Source organism: Leptonotus elevatus, chromosome 12, assembly GCF_054856555.1.
Source record: "Leptonotus elevatus isolate MCC_2025b chromosome 12, RoL_Lele_1.0, whole genome shotgun sequence".
NCBI classification, from domain to species: domain Eukaryota; kingdom Metazoa; phylum Chordata; class Actinopteri; order Syngnathiformes; family Syngnathidae; genus Leptonotus; species Leptonotus elevatus.
The window spans coordinates 12,372,633-12,399,012 of NC_141250.1; the positions used below are offsets into that span (position 1 = coordinate 12,372,633).

Here is a 26,380-nt window from a genome sequence, read left to right on the forward strand (position 1 = left end):
ATTGTGAGTTAATTATTGAAGTCATGCGATTAATTACAATTCAAAAATGTAATCGCTTGACACCTCCATGTTTTATCATCTCAGGAGCGATGTGGGAGGACATAGAAATATTTTGGGGAAATGAGGCGACACTTTTCGATCTGCTCAATTCATGGAGATGTCTACTAAAGATGACATCATATCATTGCCACACATAATAAATGACCCGTCTGCAAAGCCGAAATATTGCTATGACCACAAATGTCCACTTTATGCTTCATGTTTCAAGTGGGATTAAATTAAAAGTCAAAAAAGTTACTCATAACAAATTTGTAGATTTACAGAGTAATCTCCCAAGCACTCGTCCCCACCCGCGCGTGAGTACAAATTGGGCTTTTGATGACGTAGAGGTTGGATACATGCGACCTGTCCGTTCCGACTGAGGTCGCATTGCAAAAAATACGATTCATATCCGATCTGGGTCTACGTGAAAGTGACCTAGATACTGGTCACATATGAGCAAAAAAATCGGATTCGGGTCACATTTGCCTGTACATGGTATAAAGTTTAAAACCCTCTGTACTAGTAAACAAATAGCCCGTGTTTGTGTGGACGTTTGGTACATTTGAAAAACAAAAATGGGACCAATAAATAATTCACGCAAATTACACCACTCGTGCCAGAACTGGAGGACCAGGTGAAACATCCAAATGAGAGCAATGAGTCATTTGCTGTGTGGCTCATTTACTACCATTTAAAGCAACTAGACACACATAAAAAAAAAAAAAAGAAATAAAACACTGCGCTACTGTGAGCCATTAGTTCTAATTTCCGAGATTGATGCTCGGGCAACTGATCAATAGACCCACTGGAGAGTCCCAGTGTGCTCATACATTATGCAGGGAGTGACGTGATTATTAAGGCTCTTCTGTACCCTTCCTGAGCACTTTAGTGCTACTTTTAGATGAAAGTGACAGTTTTTCCCCCTAGAAAGTGATGGCGATGCAACATGAAAACCCAGTGAACTCCAACCCTGGACTGGCACAAGTGACGAGAAGGTGTCAGGTATCTTCTTCTTTTTCTTTTTTTACCCCCACAGAGGCTTAGTTGTCCAATAACATCAGCTGCCTTCGTCAGGTGGAGCTACGGTGAATGTTTTAAACCTGAGCTCCAAAAAAAAGATTGACAGATTAGGCGAAAACAATGATGTAACGTGACATCCTGGCGGAGGTTTTGCTTTCAGGATGAATAACGCCATAAGCGGGTTTAAAACAAACCGTTTGAGCGCGTCTCAAGCGCTCCGCTTGGCTGAATTATTGATATTTTGAGGGATCTTTCAGAAGGTAGGTCAGCATGTATCTTTTTTTCTTTTTTTTCTTCCACATCTCGGCACGATGCTCAAGTGAGCTGATTCTTTCTTCGTGAAATGAAATGACTTGACATCTTCCCGACCACCGGGTAAGGAAGAGTGGGAGAGAGAGAGGGAGCGTGAGGGAGAGTGAGATGGAGAGAGAATAAGGAACTTTGTTATCAGGCGCAGCAGCATCTCCGCCTGCACAGCGAGGCAGAGGAGAAGCGTTTATGGTCGATCAGTGCTTTTCCTTTTTTTCCCCATCCTCTTCGGGGCATTGGGGGGAGTGTGCTGAATAGATCCCCGTTAGGTTTTCCTGACGGATGAAACATAAAAGACACGCTGACATTACCCGGTGAGCCTGCGTTTCAGCCCATGGGTGTGAGGTAGGTTATTTCTGCCTTGAAGTAGAAGATGTACTAAATCGGGCTTTAAGTCGACCACGTGTACGATTCTCAGGTGGCGATGTGGTTCAAATATAATTACATGAGATTGCGCTGTTTTGGGCTGAAGTCTGCCTTTGACCTTGATTTTTTTGTTATTTACATTGCTTGAGGGAGTCCTCCCGCGCTCTTCCTCTCGCTCTCACGCTTTCTCTCTCGCTCACTGCTGCTTTGTTTGAGCCATTTTAAATCAGCAGTCACACGGCCAGAAGTTACCTCTGGGTAGCGACAAATGAGGCTTTGACTCGTGCCGGCTACAGCTGGTTGTGTGGAAGTTGCCCGCCTGCCTCGCATCATCATGCTCCATTATCGTTTGTGTTTCTTTTTTCCCTCCAGATGACATTGAGGATACTTTAGCGGGACTCTGAGCTTGGACGCCGTGCGCAGGAAAATGCATCTTTGGATCACTTGTGTTTTGCTGAGTGCCACCTCTGTGTTTACAGCAGGGATGTCTGATGAAGGGATATGTGAACGTCTGTGTGCATGTGAGGAGAGAGAGGGGATACTCATCGCGAGCTGTGAAAACAGGGGGATTGGGAGCATCTCTGAAATAAACCCGCTAAACTTCCCCCAGTATCATCTGCTGCTCACTGGGAATTTTTTAAGAAAGCTTGCCGCCAACGATTTTGTTGAATATCGAGGACTCACTATATTACACCTGGGAAATAATGAGATATCCGAGGTGGAAGCTGGAGCTTTTAATGGACTTCAAGGATTAAAACGATTACATCTCAACAATAACAAAATTGATGCCTTGAAGGAGGAGCTGTTCTGGGGCTTTGAAAGTCTGGAGTATCTGCAGCTTGATTATAATTACATCACTCAAGTGGCCCCCAACGCTCTCGGCAGACTTCGACACCTGGAGGTGTTGATTCTGAATGACAACTTGATATCTACTCTGCCTGTAAACATCTTCCAGCATGTCCCACTGACTCATCTTGACTTAAGGGGGAATCAGCTGAAAGTGCTCCCCTACTCAGGCTTGCTGGAGCACATGAACAGCGTGGTGGAACTGCAGCTGGAGGAAAACCCGTGGAATTGCTCCTGTGACCTGATTGCCCTCAAAACGTGGCTGGAGAGCATTTCGTACACGGCGTTGGTGGGCGACGTTGTTTGCGAGTTCCCCTTTCGCCTCCATGGGAGGGATCTCGATGAGGTCTCCAAGCAAGAGTTGTGTCCCAGAAGAGCCATCGCTGAATACGAGATGCCCCCGCAGCCACATCTGAGCACGGACGGCAACTACAGGAGTACGCCGGCCCTTGCTACTGCTCCCTTAACCTCATCTGGCATCGCAAGATCTTCGTCAAGGCCGACCAAGGGACCTCGGCAGTCTGGTAAATTAAAATCAAGGCCAACCACTCGACTGGCGGCGAACAAACCGCAGAATTACGGCCAGATTATTTCATATCAAACTAAATCTCCTGTGCCTTTGGACTGCCCGTTGGCCTGCACCTGCAACCTTCAGATTTCAGACCTTGGCCTCAACGTCAACTGCCAGGAGCGAAAGATCGAGCACATTTCCGATTTGGAACCCAAACCTTACAACCCCAAAAAGATGTATCTCACTGGGAACTACATCCCTGTGGTGCGGAGAACGGATTTCATTGAGGCAACCGGATTAGATTTGCTTCACCTGGGAAACAATCGGATAGCTCAAATCCATGACAAAGCTTTTGGTGATTTGACTCATCTCAGGAGACTCTACCTTAATGGGAATTTGATCGACCATCTTACCGCGGATATCTTCTATGGACTAGAGAGTGTGCAGTTCCTATATTTAGAATACAACGTCATTAAGGAAGTCACTGCAGACACATTCCAGCACGTCCCGAAACTCCAGCTCCTGTTTTTAAACAACAACCTCTTAAAAACATTACCAGTGGGAGCATTTCACGGCCTCACGCTGGCCCGCCTCAACCTTCGCAGCAACCACCTGCGATATTTGCCGGTCGGCGGCGTGCTCGATCAGCTGACGGCACTGGTACAGGTGGATTTGTACGAAAACCCCTGGGATTGCTCGTGTAGCATTCTCGACTTGAAGATGTGGCTCGAGCATCTTAGCACGGGCACCGTTGTCAACAATGTCATCTGTGGCTCGCCCAAGAGGCTCGCTGGGGAAGACATGCGATACATCAAGACAGCTAATTTCTGCCCTAATAACTCGGTTGTACTGGCGTCGATGATTCCCCCCTCAGAGGAATCCTTCCCTGGCAGCACCATCACCATAGAAACGTCATTGGACTCCGGCACACAGTACAGTGCCATCCCTTTATCCGTGATGATCCTTGCACTCCTGCTCATGTTCATTATGTCAGTGTTCGTGGCTGCAGGACTGTTTGTAACAATGAGAAAGAGACACCTAAAGAGTCAAAACGAGCATAATAACTCCATGAATGCTTGTATTAGCTCGCTTAACTTAGAGTATGGACTGTACAAAAAGGGACCCGTCCCAAAGGTCAGAACATCAGCCGGACACGTGTACGAGTATATTCCGCCCCCCTCGGAGCAAACAAGCAGATCTACAGGTCACGCTTGTGCCGACGGCAAATCCGCTGAGGGATTTCGGGACTTCGACGAGTTAAGTGGCGCCTTCCTGGGGAACTCGGACGAAGAAGCAGCGAGTAATGTAATAGGCTCGGAATATAGCACCACCGCTTCGGAGCCTATCAATAAGCCTTCCAGCATGAAACAAGATGATCCATCGTACTACAGAGAAGTCCTCGATCCGGAGCAGAAGCCCCACTACAGCCACACGCTACCTTGCAGGCACGCTGCACGTCCGGCCAGTCAGTACACATCAGACTTTGACGCAAGGCCCCAGTACGCGCATCCCGACAGAGTACAACAGACAATATTGTACTGCACAACCCCAAGTACTGTTTACGTGGAGCCAAACAGAAGCGAATATTGGGAACTGAAGGCGAAGCTTCACATTGATCCGGATTATCTTGAGGTCCTTGAAAAAAGAACAACATTTACACAGTTTTGAGAGACATGGCTGGCAAATACGTTGAATTAGGACTTTATAGTTCAACACAAAGAGGTAACATTTTACGTCATCTTCATTGGTACAGCATGAATTTGTGTAATGCTCAACTTTACAGCATTGAGTTGAGACTTTTGTTTTTATCTGACATATACTGCATGTCAGCTGACCCAATCACAAGTACGCCTACTTGAATTGATAACACATTGACATTTGGACCATATGGCTTTGAGTGAGACGTGACTTTGTTATTTTAAACTGAACTGATGCTAGCATTGTTTCTAGATTTGATCAAAAGTTCAAACTTAGCATTAGTTATGGGAATGCTAAAGCATTTCTAATTTGTAATGGAGAACCGCATACCTACACATAATTCTTCATTTCTTCTTTTCATTGCTCCATTCTAACAAAAATGCAAGAATAGATTTTATACAAAAGTAGTAGATTAGTAGAAAGACAGACAACTTTGGGGGTTTGGAAAAATGTGTTTGCCAATTAATTTTGTTAATATGCCCTTATACTGTACACAATAAATTATGTAGAGTAAATTTGACTCTATTTAGAGTGGGACCAAATAGACTCAGTTTTAGAGTAATATTTACACTTGGAAGGGAGTAAACTAAATAATTGAAGAAACAAAATACAAGTCACTCAAGGGTTGAGGAACAAACTCACAACCTTCAGCTTGGGAGACAGCTGATCTACTTCCTGAGCCACACAGCTCCCGCTTTGTGTTAGCATATCGCTTGTGTCAGCTGGAAACTTACTAACTCCGAGATCAAAAACATTATTTTTGGTCTCCTCTTGGAGATACGCAAACGGTGGGAGGAGCATAGCTCAGGTTGTAGTGTGGTAGTCTCTCAAACTGAAGGTCGTGAATTCGCTCATCAACCCTTGAGTGACTTTTAAATTCCTTATTTTACTCTCTTCCAAGTGTAAATATTAGCCTTCTCTAAAACTGAGTCTATTTGGTCCCACTCTAAATAGAGTCAAATTTACTCTAAAGAGTGTCAAATTTACTCTAAATAGAGTCAAATTTACTCTAAATAGTGTCAAATTTACTCTAAATAGTGTCAAATTTACTCTAAATAGAGTCAAATGTACTCTAAATAGTGTCAAATTTACTCTAAATAGTGTCAAATTTACTCTACTGAATTTATTGTGTAGCCTAAAGGTTTTTAAAGTGTGAGACAGAGAGTCTCCCTCAGTGAACATAAAATAGCTGGGGTTGCCCCTACTTTTATCACAGTGGATCTAACACCAAAATGATTCATGACCGCGCACCGTGCATAATGCTGTTTTTATGGGATGATAGTCCTTTTAATAACGCTTTCCTTAACAAACTGATTTTCTGCAGCTTATTATGTGTGAGTTTTTTGCACACAAGGAACAATCAAATCAATTCATCCATTCTGAACTTTGCTGAGTCGGTTTTAAAAAATAGTCTTTCCTTGCTCAGGCTGCAGCTGCTTCTCCCCTCAAGTCCCCTTGGTATCCCGCAGATGAGGCAAACGTCAAACTGTTAACACATCCATGTTTACATTTGAATACCTAGCCAAAACTGATGACAAATGTTGCAAGTGTGGCTAAATATTGCAAAATCTTTTCAGCGCACCATATTTGTGGAGCATTTCGCAACAAGAGATTCTTTTTTTTAGTCAAGTTGTTTTGAATGTACGGGGTGTTTCCAAAAAATATGAAACATGAATATCTTAGTGACTACATATTCTGAGCAAATAACATTAGAAAGGCTTCACAATGAAAAATACATTTTTGTTGTTGTTGTTTTTATGTTTGAAGTTTTGCTAGATTTTACACATCTTAAAATGAAAAGCTCCTTGGAGGATATTTTGTTTCCCATTTAACGGAGGTGGATAGTTTCACCAAAGCTCTTGAAGCCCACAGGCACATGTCAGTAAGCCCAGTGTGAGCCCGTGATACAAGTCACGCCTTCTGTCTCTGATTGGTGTTTTTTTATCGGGTGCGGCAAATTAGAAAAACAAAATGGGATTTTTTTTTCACAGATCATTTTACTAATAGATATGATCAAGTGTTGACGAAAGTTGTTCTGAAAACTGCCAAAACCAAAAATTGGTGTGCTGATATTTTCATGATATTCTTCAGAAGTTGAATAACAACAATAGCATTTTTTTTTTTCTTTGAGTACTTGTGCTTCACGTTATTATCTAGCAAGCTAATCATGGCTGTTAAAAAACAAAACAAAAAAAACAAAAGAACAAACATTTGTGAAGTTAGATGTTATTACCCCAAACAACAATTCTTTGGGATTAAACTTTTCTTTGTTCTCTTCCATTAATGGTGGTCATAAAGTGTTGAAACAAAATATATTTGTATTCAAATTTCTATCACATTTCGCTCTTTGCTGACTCATGCTAGAGTCAACTTTTTTTTAATTTAGTTTTTTTGTTAAGACACAACTTACTAGTTTGCATATCAAGCGGGAAAGCGAAATCACTTGAGGGCTAAATGCTAAGAATCCACTTTTGACAGGATGACCCGAGACGCATGTTAATGCTGCCTGAGCCACGCTTCGAGTCAGTGCAAGTACTGCCGTATGTACGTGATGCTTAAAAGTTCAAATTAAATGTGTAAATATGAACAATGAAGCAGAAAGCCAGGCCCCTAATGACTCATCTTTTCATAACAGACGCCTTGGAGCTATTTCATTTGCAATAATGTGTGCTTTTTACTCTCAAATTGGTTGCATTTCATTAGCGCTAATCAGCCGTGAAGATTATATGTTCTCATCTAAAAATAAACCAGGTTGTTGCCACGGATATTTACCACTGGCTCTTTCTTATGAAATTGAAATTAATTTCCAAAAGTGCCCATCCATTTTGACGTGTGTAGGCGGAAAATGAGGTCCAGGAGATGAGTCATTTTATTGAAATCAGACAAATTTGACAAGGTGGGGAACAAACAATGGCTGAGGAGGAGCTCAGCATATCATCTCGTGAGCTCACTGGTTTGCAGATTGAGACCAAAGAGAGAATCCAAAAATTAAAGTTGTTTATAGGATAATCTCTCCAAATCAGTGGTGTTCCCTCAAGCTTCCCGCAGGGGATTATGGACAACTGCTGCACTTGTTTGGAATTGATTCATGCTGTAACTCTACCCTGAAATGTTGTAAAGGATTATTATCACAACTGTATTCACATGTATGGGGAAAAAATAACATTTGCCATCAATACGTACAGTATGAATCACGAGTGCCACAATCATGTACTATAGAATGAATTTGTGGACGTATCACAAGGGCATAAGTTTAAGTGTTGTAATATGCATCCTATGTGCGCATTTTACCCTGTTACATACTGTATGTCCAGGTAACCTACAAAATTATAATGATGCAATACAAGTCCGATTTTTCATCAAATAATGAAATACAGTATTTGAAGCCTCAGCCGTGTAAAATATGTATTTTTATAGCAAAGAAATGTAGATATTAGTACATACTTTTTGCTTCCTCTTTTGAAAATGCACTACTGATTTGTAAGAGTCAACGATGATGTCACTCCCTGAATTGTGCAGTATATTGGTTTGTGTTCATACAGTACAGCCATATGGACAGTCAAAAGAATAACGTTGAATATTCGGTACAAACCGCCATGCGTTATATGAACTGCTATGAAACAGTATGAGGGCCATGCTGATAATGAATTACTACTGGAATAGTGACAGAAAGTCATTGAAGTATTGTAGTATTTTAAGAATGTAAAGTTTCACATTGATTTTCTGCAAGAAAACGTTTTCTGAAATATGACACCTTTACTGTTAGAGCATTTTGTCATACTATTCAAAACATATTCTTGCAACATTTTTTTCTCAAATATTAAGGTCCTATTCTATTAATATCATGACTATTCTCCTAACATTACAACTTTATTCCCACAAACGTGCAATTAAGTTTAATGCTTCCTGTTATTATTGCATTTGTATCGTTCTCATGAAACAAACTAAAATATTATCCTCCTTCTCTAGTAGTATCATGACTCATTAAAATGGTTTGGTCAAAACATTACAAAATGCATTCTCATAACATTATGATTCTCTTCTCTAAACATTACTTTATTCTTGAAATATTTAGATTTTATTCTCACAATAACACAACTGTATTCTTGTGACTTATTGTTATGTTTTCTCTTTCTCTTCTGTTTGAATGGCCCTTGTGGACAATTATACTGAGGCACCTTGTGTGCAACATTTTGGATATCTCTTTAAAAATTGCATTTATTTTTAATAGTTACGAGTACGGAATTTGACACTTGACAATGGCTCATCTCTACAGAATTAAAAAGCACAACAAATACGAAGGAAGTTTCTGGATAGAAATATGTCTTAATATGCATACAGTGTTCCATAAGAGCAAATTATGCAGTCTAAGTAATGTCTGGGTCAATACTGTGTAAATGAGGAAAGTCCCGCTCCATGAGACTTTAATGTGCACAGTAAATGCACATGATTTGCAGTAATATGCACTGAACCTGTCACCTTAACTCAGCTCCCATGGTTGGAATTTATGGATATTAGTCACATTGTTGGATGCGCTATTGGATTGTTGACTTAACGTGTGTGCGGTCATGTGGTGCATTTTACCACTAATTGACTGATTAAGCAAGGGAGGAATTACTCTTGAAAAGTATTTTTGAAATGTCTTTCAAAGTGTTTAATCACCGAAACAAAAGGGGAAAAAAATCGCTAAATGAATGTCCAGTCATGCTCTCTATATTTATGATGTTGGGATTATCACTCAAATGCAACTCTATGAGCAGACAAGGTACCTCCTGTATATAATGAATAAATACGTACATATGATACTGTATATGTTTGGCAATTTTTGAAGCAGATTTTATTTTGTAATTTAGGACAGTTGGTCTGAACATGGGCGTCAATATGTGGGGTGGGGGCTTGGATTGGCAAGACTTTCCGGGGCCACCATGTATTTTGGGAACCCGCCCATATTTTGCCATGACACCTCTGGGTCTGAAAATGTTAAATGAAGTACTGTATGTGCACAGAAAATACTACAAAGTAGTATTAAGGCCACCGTGAATAGAAAAAGAAAAGTAAAATGAACCCCAAAAAAATACATAATCTAAGAGAGTTAAGTAATAATTTTGAACATGACAAATCTTCCAATATATTTAGACTTTATTCTATTCTCCTAAAATACTGATGTATTTTTTTTGGGGGGGGGGGGGGGGGATGCCGTATCAATATTTAATACATATTGTGTGACAAGAAAAAAGTCAGACTAAGAAACGTAATTATAAGAATGAAGTTGCAATTTTATTAATGTCAAAATTCCTTCAATCAATTTTTATTAGTTATTTTAAATGATGACTACTTTACAGTATTACATGATATACATGTTGTACATACTGTATATAGTTTATTTTTCTAAAACTATTATGGCAATAAGAATAAAGACAAAAATGTCATATTCTTATAAAGTTAATTTATCGATGTCAAAAATGGCCTACAATATTTTTTCATAAAAATAGTTATATTAATATATCAAATATTGTTGAGATTGAAGTAATAATATGGACGGTAAAGTTGTAATCTTTCGAGAATAAAGTTATTTTAACGATGTCAAAACTGTCCCATCATATTATAAAAGTATGCCTCTGAATTCACAATTTTCTTCCACACATTATTGCTCTATATAAATTTCACTCTTGAAATATTGTTATGAGAATTAAGTCATAGAGAAAGAGAGAGAGAAATTGACTTTGTTGTTGTAGAATTGTGGCCGTTTTGTCGCAAAATCCCAACTTTATTCCCATGTTTGTATTCGCCTAGAATGTTTGTTTTTTTTCTTCAGTGTGGCCCTCATACGCCTTCGTAATATGCAAATGTCTGGTTATAAGAGAACAAACACACTCTTGTGTGTTTTTAATTTAGTTCATTTTGTTGGGTTCACAAAATAAATGCTCTGTCTTCGTCTGTGCACACTTGCAGGGACTAAAATACGATTGCAAGTACATGGTAAAGCTGGGCAAAGGAGTTTCTCTACAGTATACTGTATGTGCTGCTGCTTTGGTTGCTAGTTAATGAATAAAAAATATATGCATTCATCTCAAATTGCCAATGTCTTCTTTTCACCCTCGAGCACGTGTGTGGTAGCTCAGTGAATGTAGTAATGTGCTACATCACCTCCAATCCCCATTGGTGTTTTTCAGGACATTACTAAAATTAAAATAGCCACTTTAGAATTTCAAATCAGGTTTCATGGTTTCAATCAAGCAAATGGGCTGTAACGATGTGTGGATGTGTTACATAAGGAATGCTGAGATTTGGACTTTGGGATGTCTTAGCATTTACTCACTCGAATCACCCAGAGACTAAAATGACCAATGCTGCCATGTAAACGAAATGACATCTGATGCTCCGAGTGTCCTCGCAAACAACACGAGCGGAACATGCCCAAGGCCGTTTTACAAAATATGCTTGAATTGAAATTCTAGCCATTTTTTTTGCAAGATTGTTGGACCTGACAACCTCCGAGACTGAACCATATCTTTGCCTACATACGTTTGCTGAACCATTATACTGTACGCACAGGAGTCGCAGCTTTAAAACAAGGCCTAGTATCCATGGCAACATCAACTTGGATGACACGTAAAATAATAATAGGCCCTTATGTACTGTAGATGAATGCACTGTTGGGCTTTTCATACACATATGTGTTGGCCCTTTTTAAAACAAGCGCTTGTTAAGCATTTTCACACAGCCGAAGATTACCTTTTGACTCGTCTGCTTGTCAGATCGGCGGCGTTATGTTGTTTAGCAGTTTCGCCGGGGAGAGGGGAAATTAGGGCAGATCTGCATTATGTAAGCTCGAAGAGACGCGTCAAGCGCTGCGAAGACAGCGTATGACTGCAAGCCTTGGCCGAGGGAGGGACCTTTACTATCGACTCACATCAGGCAAGCGGACGCGGCAGAAACGCCGCTGACTCAAAGCGTCTTGATACTTCTTCCCTTTTACCGCGGAGAGCGCAACCGCACATCTGGTGCAGGACGGGATGCCTCGCAGTTGTTATAGTCTTAGACATATGTCTCTGGACCCCCAAGCCCGAAGCCTTCTCGGTCATTACACTTACATGACATGGCTAAGAGAATTGACTTATTGAGTTAGTCTGACTGAAACAAGACGTTTAAAATACTTGTAAACACCATGCTCTGACATCACAGTGTATGGCATGTAATTGCCGGGGCGACCTATTATATGGGAGGACTTTACTACAGTTTATGCCAAGGGAAAGTTGAGTATAAAGGGGAATGACGGTGAATTGACATTTTAATTGACAAGTTCATGCGCAAAAGCCAACAAGTGTCATTTAGACAAAAAATAGAGCCACGCCTACTAGCAGACTGCCTATCACTGCAATGTTGCATTTCCGGAAAAATCAAACAACCCTCATATAAAATCTGTCAAAAATACGTTTTTTAGTTTAGTTTTTTTTAGTTTAAGTGCCATGTTACTTATTATCTTATTATTATCTATGTCAAGCCAGCCACAAGCTCATACGTACCTGTATTACGTCATCACATACTCATCACTCATGTCCTCATGCACGTCTGCGCCCGTGATTTCTCATTAACTAGCCACATTTGCTCCCAATAACGTATAAAATGTTCTATTTTAAATATTGCCATGGTCCCAAAAACATATTTTTTTTCTGTTATTTTATGCTAGAGAATACAGGACGCTTTGATGCAGCCTCTGATCTAAAGAAGTCGCTTAAAGCAATGGTAGTTAATACAAAAAATGGCCAGCAGGTGGCAGCAGATTATAAGAGATCAACCAGGGCAATGTTGCAACAAACTCTTTTCCCCAGTGTTTTAAACAGGTTTGTGAATAATGATGAAACTTTTAATGCTATTTGCTGCAAAATGGAAACAGATACAAATTTACTTTTTTTCCTGATGAAAGAAGAGACTCTAATCTTTCGTTTGGTAGGCTCCATGTTTTTATAGCAATAGAAACAATATTCTGTGGGCCTTGCAAAATCAGTCAAAATCCAGTAAAACAGTCTTGAGCAAAGGTGGTTGCTTCAGTAAGAATGGCTGCGAGTGAATGAGTTAATATGGTTTCAACAAATTATGTTATGCTTTGCCCCGTTAGATAAGGATGACATAATTAATAAAATAAATGCGTTTATCAATGTTGGTCACAATCAAACTGATCAACAGGATATTGAGTTTTGTGCAATCAACGTGACTTGTCTCTCTCTATGATCGGTTAGGTAAGGTCAAAGGTTAGTCCAAGAGACTTTAGTTTGATTACACTCACTTGATATTAATTTTGACTCACAAAGCATTATACCATTTCAGTGTAATTTTACATGTATGTGAATATTTTGGATGTGTCTGCTTTAGGAGAAAAAAAATCGAATGTCTTTTGCCATGAAATGGCATCAAAGGCATGCTTTTGTGTTTACCAAAAATAACAACAGATGGCTCTTCGGGGTCCTCTCCATCCATCAAGTGTAAAATGAACAACATTATAAATGAGTAATTATCTGGCTATTTCTGAAACTGTCTAGTGCAAGCCATTCTGAATGTTGCCAAATTGTGACTAATAACTGCCCTCACACTAAGTTTCTCTGCTCATTATTTGACAGCTTAATTGCCATTAACGGGCCAAAGCCACAGTCAATCCAAAGGATGCTTCAATTAGCCAGTGTTGGATTCATTGGCAGTCTGAATGCAGAGGGGTGGACCTCTGCTCTCGATGGAGGCTCAGATTCTCCAGAAATCTCTAATAATGCAATAAAAATGTCAATAGATTTGTTGCTAAAAGTTGGTAACGCTGAGTAACTGTTTCCTTCAGCTCCACCATGGTTGTCCTGGTAACAAAAGCATCCATCTGCATTTGACAGAACCAACCTCAAAAACCCAACCCTACATCTCGCAGCAAAACTTTTTGGGGGACGGAAAGTATGTAGATCTATGCCGATGCTGACTCATTTAATAGCATCTTTACATTTGAGAACAAGCTCGTTAAAGCAAGATTTGCTTTACGTTTAAGAAAACGTCCACATACAGGCAACAACGTCGTCAAAACAGTCCCATCTCACACAGTGTGCTGTTATTCATTCCTTTGTGTATTTTGAACAAAGAATATCAGAGACCTATTATAAAGATGCCTTGGAACTGTTTTAAATTGTGGAGAAAAAATGCAGCTGTTTAAAACGTATGGACAAAAACGTCAAAACAACAAGAATCAAGGAAGCGAGGTGGTGTAGCTCCTAACAAAACATAAACATGGTCTCACACAACAGTGTGGAAATGTGAGAGTCTACTGGAACACTATTTGTCATTACTGTAAAATCATATTTAATAGCGTGCAGGAACGCCATGCTTTAATTTATGTGAGAGCCTGTTGACGTGCTCGAGTCAGATTCAGACAACTTTATTGATCTCAGTGTAGGCAATTAATTTGCAGCTTCCAGGACCAAATGCACCTTCAGTCTTAAACACGTAATAAGACAAGGGCAGAGAAGACGCGGTTGACAGGCTGTGGGACTGGTTGTAATAAATAAATAAATAATAAGATAAAAGCAATGTAACAATTTAAAAACCCACATCAAAAACAACACGGTTTTGGTTAGCAAATGGGTTCAGGATGACGTACTTAGGGATTAAATGTGGCAAATTCTTGACTAACAACGTGTCTGTCACTTAGTAGAACACAGACCTCCAGCAAGGCCCCGCCTTCTATTTGTCAGTTAGCTAGCTACTTCCTGGTTTGTGGAGGATGCCATTATGATTCTAGTGGATGGACAAGGAACTTGATAGTGACTCGGACTGTTATAGTTAGGAACTACTTGTATTGTCATGAACACATGAACTCATGCATGAAACTTTTTAAGGGGAAACAAACAGTATCAGATAAAGAGGATAGGCACATTTAAAATGCATGATAAAGTTTTGACATCTTGGGTTTAGTTCTCCTTCAAAGGGACAAAGTCACATTTTTAAAGGATTGTCATTTTAAACCCCAACTCTACATCTCGTAGAAAACTTTCGGGATGGAAAGTACATGGATCTGTGCCGACGTCGACTCATTTAATGGTAGCTTTACAAGAGAACAAGCTCGTTAAAGCAGGATTTTCTTTGCTTTACGTTTAAGAAAACTTCCACGTACAGGCGACAACACTGTCAAAACAATCCCCGCTCACACCAAGCTGTAAAAATGATTGAAAACCTCAACTGCATATCCTATCTTAGAATTTGAGTGATGGCAGTAATATGTCATTGTTGGTGACAGTAAATTTTCACTTCACCGGTGAAGCGCTATCAAGCGAGCCTTGCCTTTGAAAATATGCGTTTTTCAGTGTTCAGGCGGGAACATTAACGTGATCGTTTTAACAAACGTCCACTCTGAGATCTGTTTTCAAAAGTTTGACTTTATCTGATGCCAGATAAAAAATGCGGGCCAAAGCATCCCCGTTTTTACCTGTTCTTAATTTTAAAATGCAGCTGATGATCTAACACAATGAGTGAACAAGTTGACAACAAGCTCCAAGCAAGTAAATGAGTATTCAATTACATCAGTACATATAAACTAGGAAAATGAGATTTACGAATATTGTATATTGAATAGCTTGAAATATGACGTGTGCATTTGGTTCCTGGCAGCGTTTCAGTACCGTGTTGTATTGTATATTGCGTTTATGTGCGTGTGTATGAGGGTGAATAAATTATTGACTCAGAGTGAATTCATGCTTGCCTCCAGGATTGCAGCCAAGCACAGTGGCTGCATCCTCTCCTCTTTTAACATCTCTGTTGGCAAAACAAGGAGAAGGGGCAGTCTTCCCTTTTCTTTTTTTCTTTTTTTTGCACGATATATTGAACACAAACAGCAATTTGTCTGTGTCCGTCACGTTTGTTTATGTCAGCGTGATGTCTCCCTGCTGATTTGAGGGGAAATGACACGCTGCAAGGGGCTGGGCAATAAATGCAAACGCGCAGGGTTGGGGGTGGTGTGGGGAGGGTCGATGGGGGTTTTGGCTTTGGCAGGAGCGGCATACTGCCAGTATATTTGCAACAACACAGAGCTGTTTTTGTTGAAAAGACACTAATATTCATGAGGGCTTATCCGGGCTTATGACTGCCAAACCTGAGAGAAGTGACACGATCCCTCCTCATCCTTCCATTTAGAGAACACATACTACACAGGAGACTATTTCACATAAAGAAAAGGGGATTTGGCAACATTGCGAACGGATGTTTGGGGAAGGCTTTCCAAACTGTCTGAGTACATCACATAATTCTCTGTATGCACACAAATTAATAACATCCTCCCATGTCAACATGACTCAGTGTTTGTCCCCTGTCGCTCACTCGGATTCTCGCTGCCCTGCAGAGATTTAACCTTTGCCCACGCCCCCTTCATATCAGCCCCGCCCCTGCCTGACACTAGAGCACATCAAGGGCAAATCGTAGTGCCACGCGCCACTAATGTTGGCCTGGAATTTATCGGGACAACAAACAGATGTACGTGAACTACACATTAAATACCATGGAACCTCGGCAAACTGTTCCGGGAGGCTGACCTTCCATTTGTTCAGTTTCTGAGTCAATCTGTAATGTACAATGTAATCCATCCATCCATCCATCCGGTTTCTAGCACACTGGTCCGCATTTGGGTCACAGGTAACTGGAGCCTATCCCAGCTGACATTGAGTGAACCTGGGCTAGTCCCTAGCCAATTGAAAAGTCTACACACAGCAGTTCATATGCCAGACCACTAAGATCAAGATAAATCATTTCAAAACTTTTCCCACCACTCTTGTGACCTATAATGTGTACAACTCAATTGATTAAAAAAAAAAAAAAAAGATTTAAAAAGAAAAAGTAAACAACTGAGATAATGTGGTTGCACACTTGTACACACCCTCATATTAGGATTAATCAATCACTTTCAAACTTTGAAGGGTTTTTTGCTAACATTGACATTTAATTTTAAGTTAGAAGTTTTGAAAGTTTTTAATTCCAGAAGGGACAAATAGGGACACTTTATTTTCTTTATTAAATAATAATAATAATAATAATAATAATAATAATAATAATAATAAAAAAACCTTGTTTTGAGTTTTACGTGTCATGTCTTTAAAAACAAAAACAAAAAAAAGAAAAGAAAATTGAGAGGGGATGGGGGGGAAAATCATAAATGACCCAGCCAGAGGAATGGCATTATCTGCTAAAGTCTTCACGCACATATAAAAACAGACGAGAAGAGTGAAGTGACATTGCATGCATATTACAGCATTTCTGGTTATTTATTGCAGTTCTGCATGGACTGACATTGTTGCAGTTTAAACTGACCCTTCAATAACCCAAATATAAACATGAAAAGGAAAACCCTCAAAATCTAATAAAATTTAACTTGCTCAATGATGAGAGAGAGAAAAACACACAATGTTTACTCTGGTTGTCGGCCAGGATTCATTAAAAATGTATTACACAATGTAGTCTGTTTATTGGTGGTTCATTTTGCCTGAATACATGTTAGTTTTTGGCTGCAGAGCCCTCTTCAAATGGGAGTCTGTGGATGTTTCTAGCAAAATTTTGGAAAGGAAAAATAAGGCTGAGATCAGAACTGACAGTTCTATTAAAACCACACTGAAGAAGATTACTTTACAACCTTACAAAGACACATTTTAACTGAGATAATTCATCACAGTGTATTATTATTCCCAACGATCTTATACAGATATGTCATCATTTCACCCACCAAAAACGAATGCGATCCAGCAGCACAATTTAACGCTGTGACGTGTATGACTGCAGATTGCGGCGGAGAGAATTCAATTCCCGACCGTCTCTGGAACAACCGGCGTTCCACTGACAGGAGCTGACCACTCGCCCGTAAATGAAGTTGGCCCTGAAGAGCAGCAATTAATCACTCATGTCCGTAGTGGAAGAGACTTTTGTAGTTAGAGTGGGTAATATTTCTTATAATAATCATGCCATTTTCAATATTCGTATAGGTGTGTATGTGACTTCAGCCTTGCATTTGCTCTAATGGGGCAACATTTCATCCCTTATTAAATGACTACTTGGGCTTAAAATGCTTTACTCAATAGTCAATACTAATAGTCAGCAAAATGATTAGTAAAGAATAATGATGCTGCGGGTTGTAAGATATGTTTCATTTAATTTTACCTCCTGGATCTAAAGCTGTACGTCACCTGCAGTGAAAATTATCAACACAAGGCTCTTTAAACCTGAATAGCCCAGCAAATAAATGCATGATGTCAACAGAAAAAAATCTCATAAATATACCAACAAATATGCAACTGTCGAGCAGAAAACTTTCACTCAAAGGAGACCTACATTATTTTTTTTTTAATTTAAAAGAGCGGCATCTTAACAGGGCTGAAGCTTGCTTTCATGAACATATGAATAGACACCCCATTATTTAAGCTTCCATGAGTTTTGCCTGTTTTGCAGAGGTGGTCCTATCTCCCAAAAATGTTGTGTCTGGTCAGCCTGTAGAGCAAGCGCTTCGAACTTCAATATGGACATTTTACCATTTTTAAAAAAAAACACTATATCTAGGCAATAGAGTGCAATATGTTTTTCCTCAGTACAGTGTCACATAAACGACACAGAGCCAATAAGGACTCGGGCAGAGTCTCGCTCTCGGCCAATGTTGCATCAGAACGGACACTTGGGGGGATACAGTGACCCGCATAGCCACACAGACCCACACATGCTTTTGGCATCTGGTACGTTAACATCACAGCAAAGTACATACATGGCACACAGGGCACTGTCTGTTTAAATCATGACTCTCCTTATGCTGTTTCATAAAAACACCTCGAGCAATTCTAGACATTTATGTTTTTCTGCTCTTTTCTTTTTCAGTCTGTTGCATTTGAGTATTACTTTAATGACCAAATTATCATGATCGTGACCCACCAACAGTGGATATATTCTACAAGTCTAGAGGGGGTGGGGGGTGGGGGGGAAACACAAACGTAGCAGACACACAGCAAAAATGTTGTGCTGAATCCATTTTACATTGCAATATTTTAAAGCAGATAGAATCTTAGGCTTTGATTCATATTAGGTATGTGACCTTGTTTTTGTGGAATTGTTTGGAATACAGAACTGCTGAACAATCTTAACAGTATAAGGCAGGGGTCAGCACCCTTTATTGTCAAAAGAGCCATTTTAGGTCAAATAAATGAAAAAAACCTGTCTGGAGCCGCAAAACATTTGAACATTGTGATGAAGGAAACAGTGTGTTAGTGATGGGCTAATGCACTTGAGGGCACGAGAGCTAATTAGAGCTGCACCACAAAAGAAAAATATGAAATCAGCATCCAAAACATAGACATTCAATTTATTCTACCTTTTGTCTTCCATTTTTTGATTTTTATTGGGTAATTTGTTTTTCATACATTTGAAGACTTCTCCTTTTTGCCAAATTTCTGACATTTTGGGCAATTTTATGGACATATGATAATTTCCTGCCTCTCTTCTTCCTTTTTTTGGGGACATTTTATGGTTATTTTTTCCTGCCTTTTTTTCTATAAATTTACGGACATTTTTGGCAATTTTGTGGACATCTTATCTCATTTTTCTACTTTTCCTCTTGCTTTTTGGACATTTTATGGTTCATTTTAAAAACGTTTTCATCTACCTTTCATCTCTCTTTTTCCAACAACTTAAAAATTTGGACTCTGACATTTTTTGAACATTTAATTATTCTTACGTGTTTCTGTTGGTTCTGATGTTTTGACCAGCAACAGAATGCAATAGGACTAAGCAGTTAACTGTAGTCCCTTTTCCACTACACTGTGCCTATTCAAATTGTCACAGTTCTACATGGCCCATCTCATTATATATGCATTAAACGCATTAGTCGAGAGACAGGCATGCTAACAAGCAACAACAAAGGAAGGAAATTAGGGCATTTTCATACTTTATCTCAACTGTATGGTCTAAATGCAGACAGGCAATTTAAAAGTTGAAGACAAACTTCAACAATTGCGTCCGAATGAAAAGCAGTCTCGCTTGACTATGTGGCACTCACTGAACCAGACAGCACACTGCACAGAACTATTACTTTACCATTAAAATGTAATAATTTCTCTCAAGAGATGAAGTATATGTATGTATAAATATGCGTATCTAGCCATTTGCATATTTATCTGCATATCCACCAATCTATCTGCATATCAATCGATTACCTGAATATCAATCGATCTATCTGCATATCTATCTATAAATCCATCCAGCACATTTATTTCACAATGCAGTATCATCATTAGTGATGAGCTCCCCAAAAAACAAAAAAAAGACGGTGATGAAAGTTGTTATGCAATTTCTGAGACACAGAATTAATTTCCTGAGCTCAGAGTTTGTATGTAATTGTCTCTATTCAAGGAGGAAATCAATGTTACATTTAAAACCGGGAGGTACACAGAACCTCCTTGATATTGTGAGCATCCCAGTCTATAGTTACTAGGACACAATTTATACATCTACAGCTGCAATGTCAAGGATACGTGTGACACATTAAAACGTGCTAAAGATGCTATTTGAGTAAATATAGTAACTAGACTGTTCATCTGTCTACCAATTAAAAGGCTTTTTTTTGTTTTGCATTTTCACAGAAATAGTAATTTTGTTATTTTCCAAAACGTTCACTTTTAACGAATCAGATTTGCTTGAAAAACCAGGAACAAACTTCGGTATGGCCAAATTGACACATTTTATTTATTTTGTATTTATTTTTACGGTGTTTTGATGGCCATTGTAGACCCCTGGAACAGATGTTTTTTATTCCCATTATCTCCTATTGGAAAAACTGTCAAAAACAAAACAACAAACAAAACAACAAACAAAACAACAAACAAATCAGAGTTTCATTAATGTTGGAAGATGAAATATCGGGAAGGAGTTGGTTGGGGAAAATTAATTTAAAAAATGATTGCTATTTTTTAGTTAAAGCAGTTTTATGATAGCATCAGTTGAATTCTGAACTGATTATTTAAGATTTACCATAGATATATTTGTCAAAATCCACAAAAATGTCATATTTAGATGCTCACAAACGTTTCACAATATCGTATGAAAAAATGAGTAGGTCCGGGAACATTGGCATGCTGCTGGATGGCTAAACAGACACAGTTAAAACTTTCAATTCCCGTTAATTCATATGGGAGAAATATTTCAAAATCCAAACAAATCCAAGTTTTACCTTTAAAACATTGAAATACAGTTTATAGATTACCAAACCAACTGTTTGTGTTTTCAGTTTATAAAGTCTTGTGTTTTGCATAATCCCAAACACACAAAAAATTGTGTTTTCTACAAATTGCAATGAATTGCTTTCACACAAAATGCTACCATTTTGAGACAACACACTAACTGAGAAATAAAGAAGATGATTCTAATGTAAGACGCTCGTGACAGGAAGAGGGTGTGCAGCAGTTCCTAAAAGCACTTTTCTGTGTTTCTGTCTTCCCTTGCTGTGCGCATCCTTGTGGGCTTTGCAGCCAGCTACAATGGAGTTGGACAGATGGCAAGGTGGGTGTGTTGGGTAACCGTCTTCTGAACCCCTGGGAGCACGGCCATACTCAAGCTGTCAAGCGAATCTCTTCACCCGCCGTTAGATGTTGTCATAATATCTTCCGATGCTTTGACAGCCGTGGTTACAGTTGTTCAGACACCCAAAAATGGCGAATTGAGGCTGACGATTATGTAAAAACGTGCTTGAAATGCCATCAGGAGTTTGCTTTCTCTCTAAACATTCCCCACCTTTTCATCAGACGGACACCTGTCATCTCGCTCAAATAGATTTCCCTGTCCCTTTCGGACAGAAATCGTCTAAGGGAGTGCGTATTCAGACAGCCGTTTCGTCTTTGCGCATTCAGATGATTGGATGTGTAGTAATGTCAGGGACAGCTTCTGGGACAATGGCTTTGGAGACGACAAGCTTCGTTTTCATTGATGGCGAATGCTGAGGTAGCTTATAACAGCGAGCATCGCATCCATTTGAATTATTGTAGAAATCAGTTCATTGAATTTATTATTATTATTATTATTATTATTATCATAGTAACAGTACACAAATCCCCCCACCGAAATGTTTCATGTAAAATTGCAGGACTTCAGGACATTCAACGTTCCACCGAATTAACTGGGGAAAAAAAGACGCCTGGGGTCCAAAGTCGAATCAGTCCTTGAGCTTTTTAAGCGGTTCTAAGCTGTTCTTTGAGGGATTGTTTCTCAATGTCACAGCAAAGACCTTATTGATTTCTAACATAAAACGGCCAGTGGTGTGGAGGTTTAAGGTCAGTACATGCAAATGGTATTTTCTGCTGGGCACAATTTTCAATCAGTCCTCTTCAACTTCCAGGGATTATTTCTCTTTATTGAAGCAAATAGTCCTACTTAATTTGATTAGTGTCACAAGCAAGATGCTTGCGATAGCTGGTGTCAAGGATGTATCATTGCATAAAAGTTTCATTGTCTCTATTTCAAAGCCTTGTGGAGGACACTGTTTTCAAATGATGAACTGCATAATCCCTTTTGAATGAAATGGTTGTTGTTCACCACTTGCATGTTCACGTTCTCCTGAATCCACCGGGGCAACACGGCCATCAAGAATTTCCATAAAGTAAAGTAGCAAATAGGTCATGAATGTCATTAATATTCAAAAGGCTCCACTTCAAAGAGCGGTGCGGCAACAGCGGCACGCCACGTTTGACCATTCATATCGTTGCTCATTAACCGCACGAGGAAGAATTATGTGCTGCGGGCTATGTACCGGCGGCTGGTGGCGAGGGCATCAAAACACTTTCACTTTCAAGTTGCCTCCTCCTTCCAGTTTGGAATCAAGCGCGGCGGCTCCTAACGAGCTGGCGGACTGAGACGACCCTCCGCTACAACACGCGTCGCATACCGCTCAGTTAATCATGATCGAGCAAAGATACACTGCCACTACTCCCTCAGTAACGTGTAGATAACTGTCGGTATGCTCCCTCGATTTGCAAGATTTCATTACAGCATTTGTCTCGGCAACCCAGGAAAGTGGCTTCCCAATATAACTCATTTACGTATGCGATACAGGTCAAACACATTCCTTTGGACAAATAATAGTGTAAAAATTCATACAAAACTTTAGATTTTAATATAGATTGACATCCAATGATGACTTCACATTAGACTAAGGCAGGCGAGTACTGCGGCACAAGCTGTTCTCCGTTCTTTCCGATATAAAAAAAACAGGGGGTCATTTTTAGAGGTGTCAAAATGTATCGATTCATCGACAAGTAATCGATTGTCAAATTAATTAACAACTATTTTAATAATTGAGTAATCGTTTAGAGCCATTTTTTATTTAAAAATTTCATATCAACAGAAAGAAACGAGAAAGATTATCTTCTGTGTTTAATCAAAATAAGAAATTTGCAAACATCTGTTTTACTTTACTTTTTTTTTAAACACTATACGAATATGAAGTATGAAATAAACACCAATCACCGGTTAATAAACATCATTCAAGGGAAAAAAAATTTTTGTAATACACTTAAATGCAAAGTTAAAATGAATCAGATTAGTCGATTAATCGATTCTAAAAATATTCAAGTGACAGCACTGGTAATTTTACATTTTCAAAGTATGACATTTTGAGGTTAGGATTGGCACACAGTATAAGAATACGTTGCCAGGTCGCACAAGAAGGTAAGCTTAGTAACACAAGTTTGAGTTAGATAACCGCCATTAGAATGGAACTCAGTTGTAAACCTGGATACAGAACTGGCATTTGTGTAATATGTGCAAATAAATATGGCTCATAAGTTTTCTCCTGCTTTATATTTTCCATTTGGAAAAAAAAAAGTAATAACTGACAGGGGTGTGCCAAAAAATCAATTCTCATAAGAATTGCGATTCTCATTTTGTACGATTCAGAATCGATTTTAAATGCCCCAAAATCTTATTTCAATTATTTTATACTGTCTTCCCAATGTTTGTGTGTGCCCCTATTGGGAGCGCTGTTCATGTTGTACCCGATTTAGCCACTTAGGGGCAGTGTAGTTCCACACGGTCTGATACACTATTAAGTTGTAGTCACATTAGAAAGTACAAGGAAAAAGTCACGATCAAGTTATTGAAATAAAAGTTGTTTTTTTGCAGCGTGGAGCCATTCTTTTGAATGATAAAAGTGCCGCGAATAGAGCACTAATTAGCATTAGCGAGTCAGACTGGAGTAGATCATTACGATTCCTTGAACATCTATAAATTGAAGCAAAATCGCTCTTAATCGAAAATCGATTCTGAATCGAATCGCACACCCAAATATCGGAATTGAATCGTGAGACATTCAAAGATTCCCACCCCTAATAACTGATACTATTTCTATTAACTGGCCAGGTGTGCTAGCTGCTCATTGGTTGAGCAGAATTGTGTTTGTAAGAGCATTAAAAGAATCCCTCTAACTCAATAAAAACAAGAAAGAAAAAAAACGACTACTCCACTCTCATAAATAGCAAACAAAGCAATCCTAGGAACTTTCCCCCCACCATTGATCACCACAGTTGTCATAAATATAAGGTGGACCAAGTACTGTGCACGCAACAAATAAACAAGTTATTTAAATAGACATATTGCTTCATCTTTTGACTGAATCAGTGATCAGTTCATTCAAACTAACTGATTTGCCCCAGAAATCCTCATCGTGTAAAATCAATCCACAACTGCCTAAACCAAACCCATCCTCAAAAAGCCTGGTCAAGACAGAAAAAAACCCGACTACTAGCGGGCAATCTTCCAACCTTTCTGTCATCATTAAGTCCTGAAAATATCAGCTGTCAACCAACGTTACCAACATACTGTATGCCTAACCATAAATTCTATGAGCAATGTCAATGTGGCACAACAGCACTGACAAGACGCTCATAAAAATAACCTCCTCATCGCTGCCGACACAGGACTCATTCTCCTCGACCTCTCTGCTGCTATTGACACCTCCTATCTCATCCTCAACCGCTTGTCTGAGCACTTCAGCCTCATGCATGGTACAGCTCATTCCTGGTTCAGTATTTCTGTCCAAAAGTGAATATTTTGATTCTTGGTTATGTCTCGGGCTGATTGTGTTTTTTGCACTTCCTCCCTGTATTTTATTCGGAACTGAAAAAACAACCCCCAAAATAGTTTTCTAGAGTTTTTTTTTTAGAGGTGACAAGACCAGGACATCAATATTTGAATTTTGCCCATCGATTTACATTGCTATTCTTGCTCGCTATAAAAGTTCACTTAAATCTTCTGTTCTATTTTTAACATCGGAAAGAAATAAGTAAGAGAGCGCACTACAGTATTGTTTCCCAGTATGTAGTCTACGTAAGTGGCTGGTGCCCCGCTGTTTTTTTTCATATCAAAATGCCACTTAAGTTATTTATAGCATACATTAGCCTGCTCTTAACAAAAATGGATGAACACCACACAAGGAGTCCATTTGTGATGTATCATGATCCATTATGCAGTTATTTCACATCATTGAAGCATCGACTACAAGCTCATTTAAGGCTGAGCCCATAATAGCAAAATACCGTAAACTGTACGTATTTGTCTGGGAGAGAACAGATGTGGACCATTAGTACAGTTCAATCAGAACATTGATGCTTTTTTCTTTTTTTCTTTTTTTTTACATCCACAGGAGAAGAAACAAGGAGCTTCCTCGGATGGCTACATGGAGACAAGATACCAAAACACCAAACTTTTTCTCAGGAGACTGAGCACCCCACAGTCCGACCTTGCAAACTTGGAGCTTTGAATGGCAAAATCACAACTTTGTTTGGTCCTTTTCATTAATAAGTCTGGCAGAGGCAATGACTCAACCCAAATTAAAGCTGCAAGCAGCAAAGGACTATGAGCTGCCCCTTTCATCTGGCTCAGTTCTGTGGGAAGTTTGCATGACCCCCACGTGCTTGTGTGGGTTTTCTATGGGTACTTTGGCTTCAAACCGAGTTCCAAAACATGAATGTTAGGTTAATTGATAAAGTTTATTGATTATGTATGTATGTCAGTGTAAATAGTTGTTTCATATATGCCCGATAAGTGAGTGGTGACCAGTCCAGGTTGTTGTGTTCCTAAATCCTACACGGCTATATTAAACATAAAAAAAAAAAATAATACTTATGAAAATAGCGCTTTACAAAATAAATGAAGTCCAAGTACTATTTATCTTCTTTTTTTGCTGAACCGAAAAACGATCCAAACCTTGACTTTTGTGATCCGTTGCACCACTAATACATATGCATATATATATATATTGCATGCATATGTATGATTTATTTATTTATTAATTTTAATACGCATAGAACACATAGAATACCTTTCTGACAGCATATTCCACTAAAAGCAGATTTTCGTCACCAAACTGAAAGGTCAACTTACTGAAGTAAGCAGACAAATTGTTCATCAGTCATCCATCCCTGATGGAGTTTTGAACACAGCTGTATTTGTTGCTGCTGCTGCTGCAGCATCAGCAACAGCAATGACCGTACATGACCGCCAGCCTGACACACTAGCTACAGATCACTTGGCAAGGCGGTCATCCGTGACATA

The 26,380-nt window shown here is 39.2% G+C and overlaps 1 protein-coding gene across 3 annotated transcripts; it reads left to right on the forward strand.

Moving 5' to 3' along the window:
• The first annotated feature begins 1,194 nt into the window (after positions 1-1,194).
• slitrk5b (SLIT and NTRK-like family, member 5b) lies at positions 1,195-25,849 on the forward strand. 3 transcript variants are annotated; one of them, XR_015096727.1, is made up of 4 exons: positions 1,461-1,716; positions 2,110-4,816; positions 21,307-21,337; positions 25,470-25,849. XR_015096727.1 is itself a non-coding variant. In XM_086091751.1 (2 exons), the coding sequence occupies exon 2, from the start codon at positions 2,165-2,167 to the stop codon at positions 4,760-4,762; it is 2,598 nt and encodes an 865-aa protein (XP_085947877.1). In that variant the 5' UTR covers positions 1,195-1,322; positions 2,110-2,164; the 3' UTR covers positions 4,763-10,860. The 3 variants fall into 3 exon arrangements, 1 of the variants encoding a protein (XP_085947877.1); XR_015096726.1 differs by lacking the exon at positions 21,307-21,337; XM_086091751.1 differs by lacking the exons at positions 1,461-1,716; positions 21,307-21,337; positions 25,470-25,849 and adding an exon at positions 1,195-1,322 and having other exon boundaries at positions 2,110-10,860.
• The last annotated feature ends 531 nt before the right edge of the window (positions 25,850-26,380 follow it).